The 20,668-nt window shown below is 43.3% G+C and overlaps 1 protein-coding gene and 2 long non-coding RNA genes across 5 annotated transcripts in view; 1 reads left to right on the forward strand and 2 right to left on the reverse strand.

The window, feature by feature from the left end:
- Positions 1-268: 268 nt before the first annotated feature.
- LOC123603022 lies at positions 269-7,923 on the reverse strand. The gene is made up of 3 exons (XR_006714683.1): positions 7,823-7,923; positions 1,010-1,252; positions 269-786 (listed from the first exon to the last, which is right to left on the reverse strand). It is a non-coding gene; the product is annotated as an uncharacterized LOC123603022 (long non-coding RNA).
- LOC123603019 overlaps positions 6,425-20,668 on the forward strand; it is a 78,929-nt gene continuing 64,685 nt past the window's right edge. Inside the window, exon 1 of one of the 2 annotated variants that reach the window (XR_006714679.1) lies at positions 6,425-6,683. This is a non-coding gene — a long non-coding RNA (uncharacterized LOC123603019). Of the gene's footprint in view, positions 6,684-7,957; positions 8,017-20,668 lie in introns of those variants that run through there. The other variant, XR_006714680.1, reaches the window with a different exon arrangement.
- Positions 16,503-20,668, reverse strand: part of LOC123603011 (myosin-4) — a 67,076-nt gene continuing 62,910 nt past the window's right edge. For both annotated transcript variants that reach the window (XM_045487380.1, XM_045487379.1), the window contains exons 34-40: positions 20,254-20,562; positions 19,334-19,537; positions 18,886-19,011; positions 18,628-18,798; positions 18,341-18,445; positions 17,676-17,771; positions 16,503-16,783 (exon numbers count right to left, since the gene is read on the reverse strand). In XM_045487380.1, coding sequence (XP_045343336.1) covers positions 16,634-16,783; positions 17,676-17,771; positions 18,341-18,445; positions 18,628-18,798; positions 18,886-19,011; positions 19,334-19,537; positions 20,254-20,562 — 1,161 coding nt within the window. In that variant the 3' untranslated portion in view covers positions 16,503-16,633. The remainder of the gene's footprint in view (positions 16,784-17,675; positions 17,772-18,340; positions 18,446-18,627; positions 18,799-18,885; positions 19,012-19,333; positions 19,538-20,253; positions 20,563-20,668) is intronic.

A 20,668-nucleotide genomic window follows, 5' to 3' on the forward strand; every position in this document is an offset into this window, starting at 1 on the left:
ATGACCTGAGCCCAAGTCGGATGCTTAACTGACTGAGCCACCCAGGTGCCCCTTGCTTTTTAGTTTTTACACCTTCAACTTCATGGCCAGACTCTCAGGTGTGATTTCCTTAAAAAAAAATTTTTTTAATGTTTATTTCTGAGAGAGACAGAGACAGAGAGAGTACAAATGGGAGAGGGGCAAAGAGAGAGGGAGACACAGAATCCGAATCCAAAGCAGGCTCCAGGCTCTGAGCTGTCAGCACAGAGCCTGATGTGGGGCTCGGACTCATGAACCACAAGTTCATGACCTGAGCCGAAGTCGGGCGCTCAACCGACTGAGCCACCCAGGCATCCCAGGTATGATTTCTTTTTGTGGTTAGTATGCTTGCCTCTACCTGCCCGAGTTTGTTTTTTCTAATCTGGTATAGACCAGGAAGCAGATTACAAAGTTCGAATCATGCTGAAGTTCAGAGTCAGTAAGTTCCACATGAAATTCTGGAGTTCTGATGACAATACATGGTCTTTGTGACAGCTCTTATGGTTGCTTGGGTTTTCTTTCTTTCTTTCTTTCTTTCTTTCTTTCTTTCTTTCTTTCTTTCTTTCTAGAACATAAGTGATATTTGAATGTGTAGAAAACTAGAGCCATTGATGGCAACACAGAATGACTTGTTTAAGTCATATATGATCAATGGTGACTCAAGAGTCTCATTCAGTCCTCCAGTGGGTAGTCTGGTACAGGTGGGGCATTGCCACAGGAAAGTTGACGTGTGCATAGAGGAGGAACAGGAACAGGAACAAGATGACACTGTGTGTAGAGGAGGAACAGACAGGAATAAGACTTCCATGTGGTGTTTTCCAAAGTAGATTTGGCAGAATACTGCTTCTGAGGGAAGCTGCAAAATAAATGGCCCAGTGGCGAACTGGAAGAATGGCAAACACTGTTGCCAGCCATCAGAGATTCACTGAAGATATTAGCACATTAAGGGATCGGAGCCATCTTTTTCAGTAAACAGGAGTAACTTTCATACCTGTGGATCTGATGGTGCAATCCCATCCTAGCCCCTGTTCCAGAAAACAAGAAGGGAACCAGAAGGCTGTAATCCACATGGAGGTTGTCTCTGTTCCTTAGCAGCATTCGGCCCAGGAGAAAGCCACAGAGAGCCATCAGCTATAAACACAGCTGCTTTTATTCAAGGGACAGCCTTCTGCGTGTAGCAGATGTTGAGTAGACGTTCCAGCGAATAAATGAATCCAGGGGATTCATGGGGAATCTGTGGAGTGGTAGGAAAGACAATGGAATCAGGCTCAGTTTCACTTAATAGTCATAGTTTACCCTTATTAAGAACTCACCGCATGCCAGGCTTTGTCCATATAGGTTCACTGAAGCTTTGTGCTAGTTCCTTCTGTGAGGGGAGCACTAATGTCTTTCTAGTGACCTTTTTACAGGCAAGGAAATCGGGCCGCTGGCAGTGGAAGTGAACTGCCCCAGGCCATGTGAAGAGTAAGTGGTGGGAACAAGATTAAAACCTTCTCTGACTCGAGAACCTGTGCCTGTAAGCTTTTGCTTCCACAAGCCTGTCAGTTTTGGGTGCCTGTTCGGCACAAGGTTCTGTGCTTGCAATGGGGAATGGGGATGCGAAACGGGGTCATTGCCTCAAAAGAGCTGATAAAAGACGTGGGGACAGGGCCCCTGGACGGGAAAGGAGAAGCCACTTTTCCAAGGTTCAGCTAAGCGTCCGAATGAGTGGGATGGGCCACGGATTAGATGTATGCACAGGCATTTGAACCCCCTAAAGCATGTTGTATATGCAAAATCTCATCAGAATTGTTACTGGTGATAGTGATACTGCTTTGGAGGAGAGAGAGATCTGGAAGGAGGTCGGCGGCAGCCGGGGTGGGGGGGGGGCGGGGTGCTGCAGAGATAATAATGAACTTTTTGTAGTAGTTTCTAGTTCATCTTGCAGTTTCGTATATTATGTTTGATTTTCTCTACCAGCCTGAGGGGTTTATGTTGTTCATATTCATGTTATTATTATTTGTTTAATTTTTTAAACATTTATTTATTTCTGAGAGACAGAGAGACAGAACACGAGTGGGGGAGAGGCAGAGAGAGAGGGAGACACAGAATCTGAAGCAGGTTCTAGGCCCTGAGCTGTCAGCACAGAGCCTGACGTGGGGCTTGAACCCACAAACCATGAAATCATGACCTGAGTTGAAGTCGGACACTTAACCGACTGAGCCATGAGCTTCCAAGGCCCAGTGAAGGAGTTGGGACATTGTTCTGAGATCACTGGGGGATCTTTTGATGTTCTGAGCAGCAGAGTGAACATATATATGTAAAGATATTTGATGATGCTTCTAGAACTGATGGTAGGATATAGTGGAGAGGGGAGAACCCAGGGGAGCCCAGAACCATTTAGCAACTATTTAAAAAACCTTGCTGCAAAACTCGCTGAGATGATTACACAGACTCAGAGTCTGCGGGCAGGCAGTTAGAGAGTTAGCATTATCCCCTGGATGGCCCTACAAACTCAGATCTGTGTGAAAACTCTCCACAGCCCCGGAAGGCTGGCCTTCACAATGGTCTTGCCCTGCTGTCTCTGAGTCCATCCTGCAGATTCAAGAAGATTAATGTGGATCAAACTTTTTCTGCCTCACTGTCCCATTTAGGTATAGCGAGAAGAGAAAATGTTTAAATCTTGGAGATGAAAAGACCTCTATGAGCCATAGGCTTATTGTTTTGAGTCCTAACCCCGCATTGTGTCAGTACATTAAAATCTACTTGTGTTGAATACAAAAATAATCATGGTGTGAAATAAGGAGGGCCTTGATTAAGTGAGATAGAATGAGATTTAAAGGGAGAGAGAGGGGTGCCTGGGAGGCTCACTTGATTGAGCGTCTGACCTCGGCTCCGGTCATGATCTCACGGTTTGTGAGTTTGAGCCATGCATCGGGCTCCGTGCTGACAGCTCAGAGCCTGGAGCCTGCTTCAGATTTTGTGTCTCTGTCTCTTTCTGCCCCTTCCCTGCTCATGCTCTGTCTCTCTCTCTCTGAAAAGTAAATAAACATTAAAAATAAATAAATAAATAAATAAATAAATAAATAAATAAATAGAAAGAAAGAAAGAGAAAACCCAAGGGATACGCTGAAGGTAGCATCCATGGGACTTAGATGGCTTCCAGGTTTGACCGCCTTTCATCTAGCCCTCATTTCAGCCTGGGAATCTAGGGGCATGACCCCAGCCCCAAGGAAGTATAGGAGAGAAAGATGAGTTTAGATTTTCAACATATTGAACTTGAGATGACAGGATGGAGGGACAAGTGTTCAAAGTTTAAAGAAGTCAAGGCTGAAGACCGTAGGTCTATGGGGAAGGGGAATTTTTGGGGGGAGGGGAGCTGTCACCTGTATGGGGCAACACTTGAACTCATTAAGGAGGTTAAGCACTCTCAGAAGAAGGCTGCATATTTAGGAGGTGAGAGGAGGGAACGCAGAGTGGGGAGAAAAGGTCATTCTGCGGGTGGGCAAATACCTGAGTGAGGTTTCGTTGGAGCCAAAGGGAACCAATGGGTTTGCATTTTACTTCTGCCAGTTAGTGACTGTGACAAGTCACATCACCCCTTTTACCAACTGTGCTGTTTTCCCTTCAGCTGCAAAAGCAGATGGATAATTCTGTTTCTGCCCAAGCAATGTGGACAGTGTGGGGGATCAAACAAAATACCGTCATTTCCATCTTGATCTGGGTGTCTCTGCATGCAGCCTGTTTCTAGCTCATGCCAAACACTATGTTTCCATCTGCGTCATCCTTGATAGAGACCACAGCAAATAATCCGTCAGCACCAAAAACCCAAGAGAGCAACATGGACTGTATTAAAGATTTTGTGGGGGAGACGTGGAAGAGGGTTATATTACACTCCCTAGAGTTAAGTATTCAAAGTGTGCATCAGAAATGTCAGGTCTACAAACTCCATTTTCCTTCACAAGGATGCTGGTGGTTTATTTCCTTTCCTCCCCGAGTGTCTCCCCCAACTCTTACTGGTACTCAGCTCTGTTATGGGAGCCCTTCAGCTCTGCCATTCCTATTCAGCTGATTACTCAACAAAATAAAAGTCCTCAAGTAAAGAAGACTACTTTTGGCTTTAGTAAGTGGGGTGACCGCCTATTTTTACACTCATATGCCCTTTTGGGGGTCTCATCTTTATCCCACTGCTACTGCCCGCCATAGTCCATAGCTCACACAACCACACCATCATCCCATCTCTCCCACACCTGAGAGGAGATCTGTGAACAAGGGCTTTCTCCATTCTTGTGACAACATCGTTTTGTGAACTCAAAAGCAAAGGGAACTGTATTATTAGAGTCAGAACAAGTCAAGGGCGGTGACATTTTCAAGAGAGAGGGTCTAATGGAGACCACTATAGAGAAGCCAGAGAAAAAGAAGACCGAAAAGGGCATTGCATTGGTCAGGGAGGTGATCTTGACATTAATGCCAGCAGGATGGTGGGGGTGGAAGCTTTGATGGCAAAGGATTAAGGAGTGAGCAGGTGTCAAGGAGGAGGGAAACGTTTTCCTGATTTTCCTAGGAGCAAATCTCTCCACCAATCAGTATGCAAGATGCATTCAGAGGAAGCATAGATTTGGATGGTGCAAGAAAGAGAGAGGCAGTAGCAGGGCCAAATAGAGAGGACTAGGAAATAAGTGTGACCAAGGTCATTTCTCAGAGGGCTACTTGAGAAGAAAGGGCAATTAATTGTGCTGGTAGCAGGATCATACCTTACCCCTCACAGCCATGTAAGAGCTTATGTAACAGTTGAAATTTCAGCAAGCAGCAGGAAGTTCCCTAGCCAGGGACAGAAATTTCTGGGTGAAAGTCATAGGACAGGTACATTACTGAGTGACACTAATTCATATTTGCATTGCCTAATTAAAGATTTGGGTGAGAATATTAGATCCCAGAACCAGAGTGGGGGGGGGGGGCGCTGGAATATTATCTAATCTAATTCTGACCATACAGAATCAGAAATTGAGGTTCCAGACAAATTACCTAATTAATGCTACAGGTGGAAACAGACTCCCTTCCTGTTCTACTTTCAAACCCAAGAGACCTAATTCAGAACTTGTTCAAATGCAACATATACCCTTCTTCACTGCTGGCATTCATACATAGGAATTTTGCAAAGCACAGTTGATAGGGGATTATCAAAAGAATCATTTAAATAGATTCTCCTTAAATCTCAATGAGGAGATAGATCGATCAGCTTTACACGTGGGAAAACTGAGGCCTGGCAAGGTTGAGCGGCTAGTCATACAGCTAGTAAGTGGCAGAGGGGCACTAGAACAAACATCTTTGACTCCAAGTCTGGTTTGTGTTTTTGCTCAAGGCAGCTGCTTTTGGCTTTGCAAGATCCTGTAAGACACTAATGCTCTCAGAATTATACACGCTTCTCAGAATTACACACAAACCAGGCAACCCTCTCTGAAACAACATGGAGAGATTGTGTGGATGGTCTGGGAACACTGTGTTCAAAGAAGAAATCCTACTGGCCAGGTCTGCTCTATAAACTGGAGACTTCCCTGCTTGGCCTCATAATCTGGACAGATACCCTGCCAGCAGTAGGGTCTCCTGTCATTTGCGTGTCATTTTTGTCTGTTAGTTGTGGTTTGGTTACTTTGGTTGCTTAAAGCCCCATTAGAACTAGGAACAGCGTGAGTGATTACTTTTAATTACTACTGTTGGGGGGCGCCTGGGTGGCTCAGTCAGTTGAGTGTCCGACTTTGGCTCAGATCATGATCTCATGGTTTGTGAGTTTGAGCCCCACATCAGGCTCTGTGCTGATAACTCAGAGCCTGGAGCCTGCTTCAGATTCTGTGTCTCTGTCTCTCTCTGCCCCCCACTCCCTGCTTGTGCTCTGTCTCTGTCTCTGTCTCTCTCTGTCAAAAGTAAACACACATTAAATTTTTTTTTTTAATTACTACTGTTGGGATCTTAAATGATGTATTCTAAAATACGTGTATTCTTTGCCAGACATAGCCAAAATGTATATTTATGTTGTTAAGATCTGCATGCAATGTAGTAATTAGGAATGGACCTTGAGAGTCACAATGCTGAGGTTCAGATCCTGATTTCATAATTTAAACTGAATTTGGGGCAAGTTATTTAAGTTTTCTGAGCTTGTTTCTTTATCTGTAAAATGGGGATAATAACAAAACCTAACTCTTGGGGTTCTTAATGATGATTACGTTAATGAATGCATGGCAGGGTATTATTTGGAAGTGATCCCATAGTTTGGGAAAGGGAAGAGTAGGTAGGGCCATGTCAGCAGGACAGCCTGAGATTTAGAAACCAGCAGCTTTCTCTAGAGCTTTCTCTGTCAGTGCCAGGGGGCTCTGGAAGCCAGGACAATGCCATCTTTGTTGTTATTTCCGGTCTCTTATGTTGCTGTTTGGTGAAGCTCACCAGATGACCACACCCTGACCGTTGTCCATCCAGTCCTCCCACACTACCCGATGCATTTAGCCAATTTCCTGTTCAGATGGCGAAGAACACTCTTAAGTCAACGGCACCCCTCCTCCCCCAAACACACACTCATACACACAACAATAAGACAAAACATGCAAGATGGAGCCTGGATACTGGAAAGCAGCATGACCAACTATCCTAGTTTGTGTGGGATTGAAGAAGTTCCTGAGACTTTCAGTTTTAAGGTCAGTACAGTCCTGGGTAAATCCAGATAAGTTCATCACCCTACCTGAAAGGTTGTTGGGGGGTATGATGGCAAAGCCCTCGAACCTGGCTGAGATGGGGCTACCTAGAACCAGCTTGCAATCTCCCACCATGCCAGGATGGTGACGGAACTCATACCTGGAATTGCTAATTTTGAGGCTGTCATGCACAGAACCAGCAACGTAGTGAGCATACATTCATTCAATCGTTTATTCAACAAACATTCATTGAGCACCTACTATGCACTGGATTTTAAGTGCTGGAGAACAAAATAGGCAAAGTCTCGGGATGCCTGCGTGGCTCAGTCGGTTAAGTGTCCGACTTCAGCTCAGGTCATGATCTCACAGTTTGTGAGTTCCAGCCCTGCATCAGGCTCTGTGCCGACAGCTCAAAGCCTAGAGCCTGCCTGGGATTGTGTCTCCCTCTTTCTCTGTCCCTCTCCAGCTCGTACTCTCTCTCTGTGTCTCTCAAAAATTAATAAACATTAAAAAAATTTTTTTTAAATAGGCAAAGTCTCTGCCTTCCTGGAAATTCTTTTCCAGTGTGTATGCATTGTTGTCTAGGGACAGACAATAAACAAACACCTGATGTCAATTAGCGATGAATGCTCTGAAGGAAAGGCAAAGCAGGATCAGGAAATAGCGGTTGTGTGGTGTCTAAACTGATAAATCAGGGAAAGTTTCTCTGAAGAGATGATCTTTGAATAGACACGAAGTGAAGGAGCAAGCCATGAGAAGGCCCTGGGAGGTGAGTGTGCCTGCACAGGAAGGGAAAAAAAGGCCAGTAGGGCAGGGGCAAAGGGAGCCAGGGAAATAGTAGCAGGGAATGAAGTGGCACAGGTGGCCAGGGGCCAGATGGTTTAGAGCCTTGCAAACTAAGGTAAGGACTTCGGGTTTTAAATGTCAGCTGTCATTATAATGGCAGCTTTGTTCTTTTTTATTGCATGCTGAGTGTGGGCCCTAGCAGCAGCTCTGCTTCATTCAGTCCAACGGAAAGAATTTGGCTCCTGAAGATACTGTTCCGGCCATTGAGGATAAAAAGCTGGTTCTCCGTTTATACTCCAGTTGGGGTTTGGAGAGGGAGAAGTGGGTCACAGCTCTGAAAACGCGGGAAAACTCACCTGCCCTGCGTTGGGCTTCGGGGGACACGCCGTGAAACTCCTGGAAATAAAGTTTGAATTTCCCGGAGAGGGGAGGGGTCACTTCCGGTGCGCCCCAGGGCATCATGGGAGGAGTCGGGTGGAGGGAAGAAAAGGCCGGAAGTGGCTCGCCGCCATTGTTCGGACCGAGCTGAGGCGAGGGCGCGGCGTTGCCGGTGAGTGCGCGTGTGGGGTTTGTGAGGGAAGAGCGCCTCTCGCGTCCTCAGGACCTATTCGCGCTGGCGATGACAGAGAATAGCCGCACGAGGCCGGGTGGTGGCGCGGGGATGAAACTGGGCTTGGGGCGCGAACTTGAAGGCCGGGCCGTCAGAACCTTCTGGAAAATTCTTGAGTCCCGCACATTGCACAGGGCACGGGGTTCAGTCGAATATACCTGTCATGCACATCATGCCCCCTCCGGTTTGCGTTGCGCGCCGAGGGATTCAGCGGCATTGTTTTCCAGAATCCCGAGGAGGAGGACTGTGTTGCCCAAAAGGCACCACCTTTCCCGCCCACGCTCGTCACGCGGGTGTGTCAAGCTGTGAGCCCTTGTCCTTTGAACCTCTGACTCTAGTAGCTCCGTTTCCCCGGAGCGAGCCGTGAACCCCGGTTTCTGGGTGAACCCGTGAAGGTCAGGCCGCCGTGGGCCGAGAAGAGCCCTGCGTTGGGCGCTGTCCCGAAGGGGACTGTTTTTCTCCTTGGACACCGCACGGGCTCTGTTTTCCTTTGTGGGCTCCGGAAGCGGCCTCTTGGTGGCCCTCGGGGGCAGGAGGGAGGAATCAGGCTGGTAAATCCCATCCCTTAAGCAAAGGTTCTTTCCATCTGCCCACAGCCGAGTCCTCGGCTTCCCACTTAGGAAAAAATGTGACCGATGAGGTCCGCCGTGAAGGTGGCCGGGGACACTGGTATGTGTGACATGTGCCCGGACCTCTGCCACGGCCAGGAGGCCGAGTTTACCGTTTGCTCCCTGACAGCTGCGGTGTCAGCCCCGGAATGTTAATCCGGCCCGAAAGCTTGTGTGACAGGGAGCAGCTCTGAGCAGCTGTGCTAACGGTCTCGTCCGTCACATGACCCCGTCCTCTTCACCTTGCTGTTGTCCGTTGTAGCCTCGTCTTGGCTGAGAAGTGGGTAGGAAATCTCCTTAAGGAGCAGGTGTTATTTACTCACTTATTTAAAAAAATGTGAGCCTTTAAAAAAAAAAAAAAAATCCAAAAGTAGTGTTTGCATTCTAGAAAGAGTGTTTGCATTCTAGAAAGACAAATATAATCAAACACGGAAGGGGAATTTTAAATCACTCCTAAAATGTTGGGGGCGCCTGGGTGGCTCAGTCGGTTAAGCGTCTGACTTCGGCTCAGGTTACGATCTCACGGTCGGTGGGTTCGAGCCCCCGCGTCGGGCTCTGTGCTGACAGCTCAGAGCCTGGAGGCTGCTTCTGATTCCGTGTCTCCCTCTCTGTCTCTCTCTCTGCCCCTCCCCCACTCATGCTCTGTCTCTGTCTTTCTCTCAAAAATGAATTAAAATTTTAGCACCCAAAAACAATTAAAATTTTAGCATAGGGCTGGTTTATCTAAAATTTGGCCTAAATCCTTTTGCACTTTCCCCCCATGTTTGTAAACATCTGCACATTTTTTTTTTTTTAAGTAGGTTTCTGCCCAGTGCAGGGGTCCAATGTGGAGCTTGAACTCACCACCCTGAGGTCAAGACCTGAGCTGAGATCTGAGTCTGAGGCTTATCCACCCAGGCACGCCCACATACACAATATTTTTAAGCACATGCACAACTGGGATATGATCCTGAAAGCATGATTCTGTGTCCTGCCTTTAAAATTTAAGAGATGATGAAAAACTTCTCATGGTGCTAACTCTTCTTCCACATCATGATTTTTTTTTTTAAAGTTTATTTATTTATTTTGAGAGAGGGAGAGCACCTGTGAGCAGGGGACAGGGCAGAGAGAGAATCCCAAGCAGGCTCCTTGCTATCAGTGCAGAGCCAGATGCAGGGCTTGGACTCAGGAACATGAGATCATGACCTGAGCAGAAATCAAGAGTTGAACACTTATTTGACTGAGCCACCCAGGCGCCCCCACCCCCCCATCATGATTTCTTAGCATTCCATCCTGTGAAGGTACCATAACTTACCCAGTTTTCTATTGACAATTTAGGTGCTCTAATTTTTTGTGCCTTGAAATATCCTAGTAAGCGTATGTACACATAAATGTTTTTATGCATATCTTTAATTATGAAATTTAGAAAATAGACTCTGTGGTCAAAGGCTATAGATGTTTTAAGGTTTGCAATAGTGGAGTCCCTGGTATTGCAGTCTCCATAGCAATGATATTTTGTAGGAAAACAAAAAGTATTCATTAATGATTGTGCTGATCATCAAATGTTGTAAATATGCAATAATTAAGGCAACAACCTGATTGCAAAATAAGATGACAGATCTTGCCAAAATTGCAGAATTTAATGAAATTGATGGAAGTAGTATTAGAAATCTGCTTGAATTTTGGAAAGTATGGATGCAGCAGCAGTGAATAGTTAACAAGTGAAGAACTGAAAATAGTGAAGCTGATCCAGTGTTTCATGAGAACTGAGTTCAGAATCAAAGGATTAGGAAGGCCCTTAAAAATAATGAAGCCATTACACATTTTTTGCAAAAAATGAGACATTCTTTATGATTGCGTTGCAAAACTTTAACCTAATGGATGCCATACATAGTGTGTAAGACTGGGAACTTTCTCTTTTCTCCCAACTCCTTTGTTGATTCCTTCTTTATTCTAAGAATTAGCAGAGAGTTGCAATTACAAGCTAAATCTTGTGAAATATAATAGAAAATAAACTTATTTCAGTAATTTTTGTTTTATTTTATTTTTTTAATTTTTATTTGTTTTTGAGAGAGAAAGAGAGAGGGAGGGAGTGCACACAAGTAGGGGGAAGGTCAGAGAGGGAGACACAGAATCCGAAGCAGGCTCCAGGCTCTGAGGTGTCAGCACAAAGCTGGATGCAGGACTCAAACTCACAAACCTGAGCTCATGACCTGAGCTGAAGTCAGACACTTAACCAACTGAGCCACCCAGGTGCCCCAAGTTTGGTTTTATTTTTAAGGCAAAATCCCAATCAGATGCTTTCCCCAGAATTTACTATGCAGTTTTGGACTTCATTTTAATTTAGATTCACTTTAAAAGGGTTGTTTTCCCAGATGACATGTTTGTCTATATAGAAAATTGCAAGGAATTTATAAAAAACTTCCAGACTACTAAATGAGTTCAGTGGGGTTTCATACAAAAATCAGTTGTATTTCTATATGCTATGTGCTAGTAACGAACATATGGATATCAAAATTAAAAATTTTTTAATACCATTTACAATTGCTTAAAAGCAAAAAGAAAGGGCCTCCTGGGTGGCTCAGTTAGTTAAGCATCTGACTTCACTTAGGTCATGATCTCACAGTTTCATGGGTTTGAACCCTGTGTTGGGCTCTGTGCCGACCGCTCAGAGCCTGGAGTCTGCTTTGGATTTTGTGTCTCCCCCTCTCTCTCTGCCCCTCCCCTGTTCTCTCTCTCTCTCTCTCTCTCAAAAATAAATATTAAAAAATTTTTTTAAAAAGAAGAGAAAAATTAAGAAAAAATAAAGGAAAAGAAAAATTTAGATGTGAATCTAACAAAACATGTATAGAACTCTATATGCCAAAAACTACAAAACCACTGATGAAAGAAATCATGGATCTAGATAAATGGAGAGATATACTAACTTCATGAATTGGAAGAATCAACAGAGTACGTTAATTCTCCCCAAAGTGATAAACAAATTTAATACATTTGCTATCAAAAATTCTAACTGTGGCTTTAAAGTTTGACATACAGTATTCTAATTATCTTACCAAAGCACTGTAATTGTAGTATGTCCCTCAATGAAAAATTATAAACCGCTTTATGGAGGTATAATGACATATTACATACAGCACATATTTAGAGTGTATTGACATGTGCCTGTGCTCTGATGCCATCATCTGAGTCAAGACAATGAACATGTCTGTCATCCTGAAAAGTTTCCTTCTGCTCCTTTGTGATTCCCCCTGGTGACCACTGGTCAGCTTTCAATAACCACAGATTAATTTTTATTTTCTAGAATTTTACATAAATGGAATAATAGAGTTTATAATTTTTTTGGGGGGGTTGTCTTCTTTACTAAGCATAATTAGTTGAAGAATCATCCACTTTTTCGTATGTTAACAATTTATTTCTTTTCATTGCTGAGTAACGTTCCATTGTATGGATTTACCCCAGTTCATTTCTCCATTCACTTGTTCATGGACTTTTGGGTTGTTTCCATTTTGGGGTTATTACAAATAAATACATTATGGATATTTCTTTTGGGTAAATAACTAGGTGTGGAATGAGTAGAACAAATGGATTATTTCTAAACTTTTGAAGAAGCTGCCAAACTATTTTTTTTAAATTTTTATTTATTTGTTTTTTAAGAGGGAGAGAGTGTAAGTAGGGGAGAGGGGCAGAGAGGGAGAGGGAGAGGGAGAGAGAGAGAGAGAGAGAGAGAGAGAGAGAGAGAGAGAATCCTAAGGAGGGTGCACTCTCAGTGTGGAGCCCAACTCAGGGCTTGATTCTGTGACGTGGGTATCATGACGTGAGCCAAAATCAAGAGTCGATGTTCAACTGACTGAGCCACCCAGGCACCGTTGCCAAACTATTTTTTTAAATTAAATTTAGGTTAGTTAACATGTAGCAGTCTTGGTTTTAGGAGTAGAATTTAGTGATTTATCACTTAACATATAGCACCCAGTGCTCATCCTAACAAGTGCCCTCCTTAATGCCCATCCCCCATTTAGCCACCCACCCCTCATCCACCTCCCTCCATCAACCCTCAGTTTTTTTCTGTGACATTAAAGGTCTCTGTGGTTTGTTTCCCTCTCTTCTCTCCGCCTCCCCCTCCCCATATGTTCATCTGTTTTGTTTATTAAATTCCACATATGGGTGAAATCATATGGGTAGGGGAGGACAGAGAAGGGTGGGGAGACACAGGATCCGAAGAGGGCTCCTCATTGACAGCAGAGAGCCTGACACAGGGCTCGAACTCATGAACCATATACCACATCTTCTTTATCCGTTCATCAGTTGATGGACATTTGGGCTCTCTTCTTAGGGCCAAACTATTTTCTGAAGTGATTATGTCATTTAACATTATCACTAATGGATGTGAAAGGTCCAGTTCTTGGCTAACACTTGAACTTTTAGCCATTGTAATAGGTGTGTAGTGGTATCTCATTATGTTTTCATTGTTATTTACCCAATGACTCAGTGTGTTTAAATTTTTTTTCATGTGCCTTTTTGTCATCTGTATATCATCTTTGATGAAATAAATTTATTTGTTAATTGACGTATAGTTGGTATATAGTATTATATTAGCTTCAGGTGTATAACATACTGTTCCAACATTTATATATGGTACTAAATGCTCATGATGGTAAGTATAGTCACCATCTGTAACCATACAAAGTTATTACAATGTTATTGACTTTATTCCCTGTGCCATACTTTACATCCTTGGTGTTTAATTTAATAACTGCAAGTTTGTACCCCTTAATCCCCTTCAGCTGTTTCACCCATCTCCCCTCTCCTGCCTTCCCCTTTGCAGCCACAGTTTGTTTTCTGTATTTAGGAGTCTGTTTCTGTTTTGTTTGTTCATTTATTTTGTTTTTTTGGATTCCACAAATAAATGAAATCATTTGGTATTTGTCTTCCTCTGTCTCACTAATTTAACTTAGCATAATGACCTTGTAGGTCTATCCATGTTGTAGATGGCAAGATTTCATTCTTTTTTGTGCCTGAGTAATGGTCCATTGTATATAATATATATATCCACACACGTATATATACATATATACATATTTGTGTGTGTGTGTATCACATCTTTTTTATTCATCTATGAGAGGACACTTAGGTTGCTTCCATGTTTTGGCTATTGTAAATAATGGTGTACTGAACATAGGGGATGCATATGTCTTATAACTTTAGTGCTTCCATTTTTTTTTTTTTTTTTTTTTTTTTTTTTTTTTTTTTTTGGTAAAAACCCAGAAGTGGAATTGCTGGATCATATAGTATAGTTCTATTTAAAAAAATTTGAGGAACCTCCATATTGTTTCCATGATGGCTGCACCAATTTACATTCTCACTACCAGTGCACGAGGGTTCCCTTTTTTCCACATCCTCTCCAGCCCTTGTTTCTTGCCTGTCTTTCTGACAGGTAAATATTAATAGAATGTTTATTAAATCTTTTGCCTCTTTAGAAATTGGGTGATCTGTTTTCTTTTTATTGAATTTTTAGACTTCTTTAAACTTCTGGATACAAGTAATTTATCAGGGATATAATTTGTAAATACTTTCCAGTCTGTGGCTTATCTTTTTTTTCTCTTTATTTATGATTTTATTTTTATTTTTTATTTTATTTTATTTTATTTTATTTTATTTTATTTTATTTTATTTTATTTTTTGAGAGACAGAGACAGAGTACGAGCAGGGGAGGGGCAGAGAGAGGGGGAGACACAGAACCCGAAGCAGGCACCAGGCTCCAAGCTGTCAGCACAGAACCCGACGCGGGCTCGAACTCACAGACCGTGAGATTATGACCTGAGCCCAAGTTGGACACTTAACCGACTGAGCCACGCAGGCACCCCTTCATTCTCTTTAAAACATGTTTTCAAAGAGCAAAAACTACATTTTAATGAAGTACACTTTTTTTTTTTCATGGCTTGTACCTTTGGTGTTGTAACTAAGAATTGTTTGCCTAAGCCAGGGTCACAAAGCTTTACTGTTATGTTTATTTCTGGAAGTTTTTGTGATTGTAGTGTTGGGTTTCTCCTTGATCCAAAATTTTCTTGAAGAAAATTTATTTGGATTTTTTAAAAATTTTAAACTTTTTTAGTAATTTGAGACATATTTGAGATCACAGGCTGTACAGTTTATGCTGTAAAGGTTTGAAGATGACAGGGTTGGGAGCTGGGGGCAAGTAGATGCTGCAGGAGGGACAGGAGGACATAAAATAGATCATGGCCCTGATCACCAGTGTTGCTCTGCTGCCTTCCCTCTTCCTGACGACCAGACTCCTACTGTTTACACTGCACCACTTTTTTCTTGTATCCTTTGTCCCTCTTTTCTCTTCTTAGTTTTTTTTTTCTTCCTCGCTTTCTCTCTGACTCACTCATCCAGTTGGTCAGAAAATCCTTGTGCGGCACCTTCGTAATACATCCAGAATCCCCCACCCTAATATTTTCCCAATGCTGTTTCTCCAGTCTAAGCCATGGTCATTTGTTATCTTTTATTTTACTGTAGGCCCCTCACTAGTCTCCCAGCTTCTGCCTTTGCATTCTTCAGTCTATTTCTCAATGCAGCAGCCAGAGTTATTTTTTATTTTTTTTATTTATTATTTTTTTTTAATTATTTTTTTTTCAACGTTTATTTATTTTTGGGACAGAGAGAGACAGAGCATGAACGGGGGAGGGGCAGAGAGAGAGGGAGACACAGAATCGGAAACAGGCTCCAGGCTCTGAGCCATCAGCCCAGAGCCCGACGCGGGGCTCGAACTCACGGACCGCGAGATCGTGACCTGGCTGAAGTCGGACGCTTAACCGACTGCGCCACCCAGGCGCCCCCAGAGTTATTTTTTAAAAATGTGTGTTAATATGTCTTCTCTACTTAAATCCTCCAAAGCTTTGACATCTCACTCTGAATAAAGACACAAGTTCTCAGGCCCTCAGGCCCTACATGATCTGGCCCCTGGTTCCTCTCTTATGTCATAATTCTTTATTTTGCTCATTCTCCTCCAGCCCCTGTGACATGCTAACCTGCCCCTGCCACAGGGCCTGTGCCTTTTCTGTTTTTCCCTCTGCCTGGAAATACTCTGACCTCACATACTCAGCTTGGCTTACTCTCTTGATTCCTGCAGGTCTCTTCCCAAATGTCTTTTTTTTTTTTTTAAAGTTTATTTATTTTGACAGAGAGAGAGAGAGGGGGAGAGAGAGAGGGAGACAGAGAATCCCAAGCAGGCTCCTCACTGTCAGCACAGAGCCCAATGCAGGGCTCGAACTCACGAACTCTGAGATCACGACCTGAGCCAAAGTCAGAGGCTTAACCAACTAAGCCACCCAGGCACCCCTCCGGTGTCTAATTTTGTAGAGAAGCCTATTCTCTACAAAGTAGTGCCTCCCTCTACTTCTTTATTTCCCACTAGTACTTATTGTCTGATATGTTACATGCCTTCTTATTTGTTGGTTGCCTTTTTATCCTCGTAGAATGTAAGTTCCCAGAGGGCAGGAACTCTCTTTGCTCACTGCTGTACCCACACAGGAAAGAACAGTGCCTGGCACAGAGTAGATGCTCAGTAACTACTTGTGCAGTAGACCAGTGAATGGATCCTGTCTGCAGAGGCAGCCCTGGGGAGTATTTTCCTTAGTAGTTTGTAACAATCTAGAGAGTCTTAATAAAACCAAGTCCCGCAAAAGATACTTGTGGGGGTGGGGTGCAGGTGAGTGCTGATGGAGGTATAAAAAATTGAATGCTCTGCAAAGCCATATATCATATTAAAAAAATAGCTAGGTGAGAACTGTATTTGAGAGTAAATAATTTTGCAAATGAAAAATAATGACAGTATGGTTTAATTTATAAGTTTACTAGAGTTTTTATTTACTCAACATTAAAAGAAAAATAGACATCATAGCCAAGTGGCCCAGAATAGCACATTTTGTGCATTTCTTCAGCCCCTTGGCAGGATCAGGCAGGTGTGTTCACTCCGCACTGATTTTCGTGTGGACCTCCCGGCTCTTTGCCCGCAGCTTGTTGACCTGGGACTCGGCAATGTCAGCGCGTTCCTCGGCCTCCTCCAGCTCGTGCTGGAGCTTGCGGAATTTAGCAAGATTAGCGTTGGATTGTTCCTCCTGAGAAGAAAGAGAAACTTGTGAGAATGAGACTTTGTGGTTCTCATTGCACTTGTCACCAAACCAGATTATCTGCTCAACCCAGAATATTTCCTTCTTATGGTCTGTTTGCCACGTCTGACTTAAAATCTGGACAGAACTTGTAACTTCAATTACATTTTTCTTTTCACTCTAAAGAATGAAAGAAATACGTTTGAAGTGGAAGGGACAACCTTGGTACGGCAAACCCAGGTGTATGTGAAGTCTGTTTGTGATGCATGAGTTGGGTAGAAGGGAGGAGGAGAGCCATGTACCCTGATGGTGTAGTAAGTAAATTCAAGGTCAAATTTAACTTTGGGACAACCTCACTTAACAAATTTGGCCATTTATTTTGACTCTGGTATACAGAGAAAGGGAAAAAGTGGGTCTGGGAAGAAGCATGCATCTATTGGTTTTACTTATTACCATTTGAGCCTCTTCCTTCCTCCCCCTCCTAACTTCCTGCCCGCTTCCTACCTACTGCACTGTGTCTAGAAGAATGGGGAACAACCAGGAAAAGTGAAGCTGGAGGGTCTTGCCGCTTGTCTTTATTTGTCACGGTGCAGTGGAGAGATAGGCCCTGATGATAGTGGTAGTGCATGAACAAGTCGGTTGGGGTACAAGATTTATGTTCGGCTCTTGAGAACACTTAGTTTTGTGCATTTCTAGAGGAAGAGGAGTATTTATCATGGAACAGAGTTGTGATGGTATATTTTTTGCAGCTATCAAGTAAGGTGGGTTATTTGGAACTTTCTTCCCCCTCCCCCAACCCTTACAAATTGCTTAATGATAAAAACCTCTTCTTTTGAAGTCTTATTCATTTTCTACCTCAGAATAAGTTTTCTTCTTCCCTCAAGGGCTTAAGGATACTCACAGCCTCCTCAGCTTGTCTCTTGTACGATTTCACCTTTGCCTGTAGTTTATCTACCAGGTCCTGCAGCCTGAGAACATTCTTGCGGTCTTCTTCGGTCTGGGAGTTTGAAAAAACAATCTGCATTCAGCACAGTGAAATGAGCCTACTACAGGTGGTAAAGTAAATCACTTTGGTATGATGGCAGGTGGACCAGGGGTAAACTTGGTCCATGCTGAGGCTTCCATACTGTTAACAGTAGCCTTTCTTGTTAAGTGTCCACTCTGTGCAGGCACTGTATTAGGGAAGTAGACACATGTTCTTTAATCTTTACCTCCCTACTCTGGAGAGTAGATGCTGTTACTCTGTTTTATAGGTAATGAAACTAAAGTTTAGAGCGTTAAGTAACCTACCCAAGTTCAAAAATTAAGTGAGGCCAAATTAGGATGAATACCCAGTTTATCTGGCTTTAAAACCTGTGTTCTTTTCTCTTGTATGCCATTTTCTAAAGGCCTCCATGATTTTCCCGGCTTAGGAAAGGGTCTGTGATAAGCAGTTGTAGCATTTACCCCTTAATTTATATATCAGGTTAATGTGTATCTATTTGTGAATACCACTTTAATAGTTGCCAGTTGTCAGTTTTTCTATGAGCAGGAAGTCTGGATATTCTAGAAAGTTATTCCCCTTACCTGGTAGGTAAGTTCCTTTACTCTTCTCTCATGTTTCCGCAAACCTTTAACAGCCTCTGCATTACGTTTCTGCTCATTTTCAACCTCTCCTTCAAGTTCACGTACCTACAACCAAGGAAGATATGAATACAGCCAATCTTGAAGGATATTAATTAGCTCAGGACCTGCTGAAGATACTGGGTGGATGTCCTCAGGGTGAGGACAAAGATGGGTATCACTATGTAGGGAGAAAGGGTAGATGGAGTGCCCTTTCCCCTTCTCATATTCAGAGAGAGTGAGAGACCCACCCTGGCCTCCAGTTTCTGGATCTGCTTCTTCCCGCCCTTCAGGGCCAGCTGCTCAGCCTCGTCCAGACGGTGCTGAAGGTCCTTCACCGTCTGCTCCAGGTTCTTCTTCATCCGCTCCAGGTGGGCGCTGGTGTCCTGCTCCTTCTTCAGCTCCTCGGCCATCATGGCCGCCTGTTAGCAGTGAAACAAAACCGGTTGAGAGCTGGGCTGGCGCATCACGATTCAAGTTGGAGCACCACCATGTTGCCCTCTGCTCACATCAGTGATGGCCTTCTTGGCCTTCTCTTCTGCGTTGCGGGCTTCCTGGACAATGTCTTCCATCTCTCCCTGGATCTGGGAGATGTCTGTCTCCAGCTTCTTCTTGGTGTTGATCAGGCTGGTGTTCTGTTAAAATAGCAAATTTAGAAATATCTAGTATATGAGAGCAAAGTTGGGATGCCAGATTTCTAATGAACTCACAGGCTAGTTAATTAAGTAATTAGTATCCCTCCTTGTTCAATGAGTTATCTGAGATGACAATATATTTTTGAACGACAATCAACTTTGGATGTCACAGTACAGATAAATATTACTAACCCACAAATATTAAATGTTTTAAACGTTATCCTCCATAAAACACTGTGAGTACATTCTTAGATAAAGCTACGATATGAGCGAGAATTTCATTTTCATTCCTTTGTATTTTTCACTCTTCTGTTATACTCACTTGGGTGTGGAGGAGCTGGACGCGCTCACTGGCGTCCAGGAGCTCCTGTTCTGCGATTTTCCTGCTCCTCTCCGTCTGCTCCAGGGTCGCCCGCAGCTCCTCGATCTCAGCCTGCAGCAGGTTGGCCCTGCGCTCCACCATGGCCAGCTGCTCCTTCAGGTCCTCCTGGCCTCTGACGGCATCGTCCAGATGTAGCTGAGTGTCCTGTTAAGTAGAACAAAACAAAAAAAACCCAAAACAAAACAAAAACAAAACCTTAGACACTCTGAAGAGGACGTGAACATTCCAGGAGATGAATTGGAAGAACTTACTGGTGCCAGGAGCAGGAGATGACAGTTCTGTCATTTGAGCGTGCGAATGGTGATGTCACCGGCTTAGGTGAGAGAGAATTATCAGGAGACAGATTCTCATTCTATTTATGCCATTGACTGGTTATTTTTTCATGTGCGAGTAACTAATGTCTATCATTTACAGAGCATTTTCCATATGTTCTACCCAGTACTTGACATCTGTTACCTCATTTGATTCTCAGAGGAACTCTATGAGATATGAGTATTTTCATTCTTATATTGTAGAAGAAGCAGCAGACATTCTGAGAGGTTAAACAATTTGCCTAAAGTCAGGCAGCCAGTAAGTAACAAAAAGCTTCAACCTCAGGCTTATTGGTACCAAAGTCTTGCATTTTCTCTCATATCAAAGCTTATCTCTGGGCTTCTGTTTGTTCTTTTACATAATGTTCCTGTAAAAATATATTCTCTGTATATGTACATATAATATTTAATTTATATTTGGTTTTACCAGCATACTGTGAGCTACATAAATTGTTAAAAGAAAAAACTGCATTGTTTAGCACAAAGATGTTTTGCCGAACGGAAGACAGATAACTTCCCTGACTTAGCTGTTAATGTGGACCCATTTACCTTCAGGATGGCCTGGGTGTTCCTGTAGTTCCTCAGGGCCTCTGCAGCCTGGCGGTTGGCATGATTCAGCTGGATTTCCATTTCATTGAGGTCTCCCTCCATCTTCTTCTTGACTCTCAGAGCATCGTTCCTGCTCCTGATCTCAGCATCCAAGGTGCTCTGCATCGACTCCACGACTCTGATGTGGTTTCTCTTTAGTTGATCGATTTCCTCATCCTTTTCAGTGATTTTCCTGTCGACTTCAGACTTGACTTGGTTCAACTCCAACTGGATGCGTAGGATCTTTCCCTCTTCGTGTTCAAGAGATGCCTTAACAAAACAGTGATCAATTAATAATGGAAAGTAACTTGAACATTTGGAGTATATTTCCTTGTGAGCCAAACTCTTATTAATGTCAGTTGTCTGAGTTTACAAA

The sequence above is a fragment of the Leopardus geoffroyi genome, chromosome E1, assembly GCF_018350155.1.
Source record: "Leopardus geoffroyi isolate Oge1 chromosome E1, O.geoffroyi_Oge1_pat1.0, whole genome shotgun sequence".
Lineage (NCBI taxonomy): Eukaryota > Metazoa > Chordata > Mammalia > Carnivora > Felidae > Leopardus > Leopardus geoffroyi.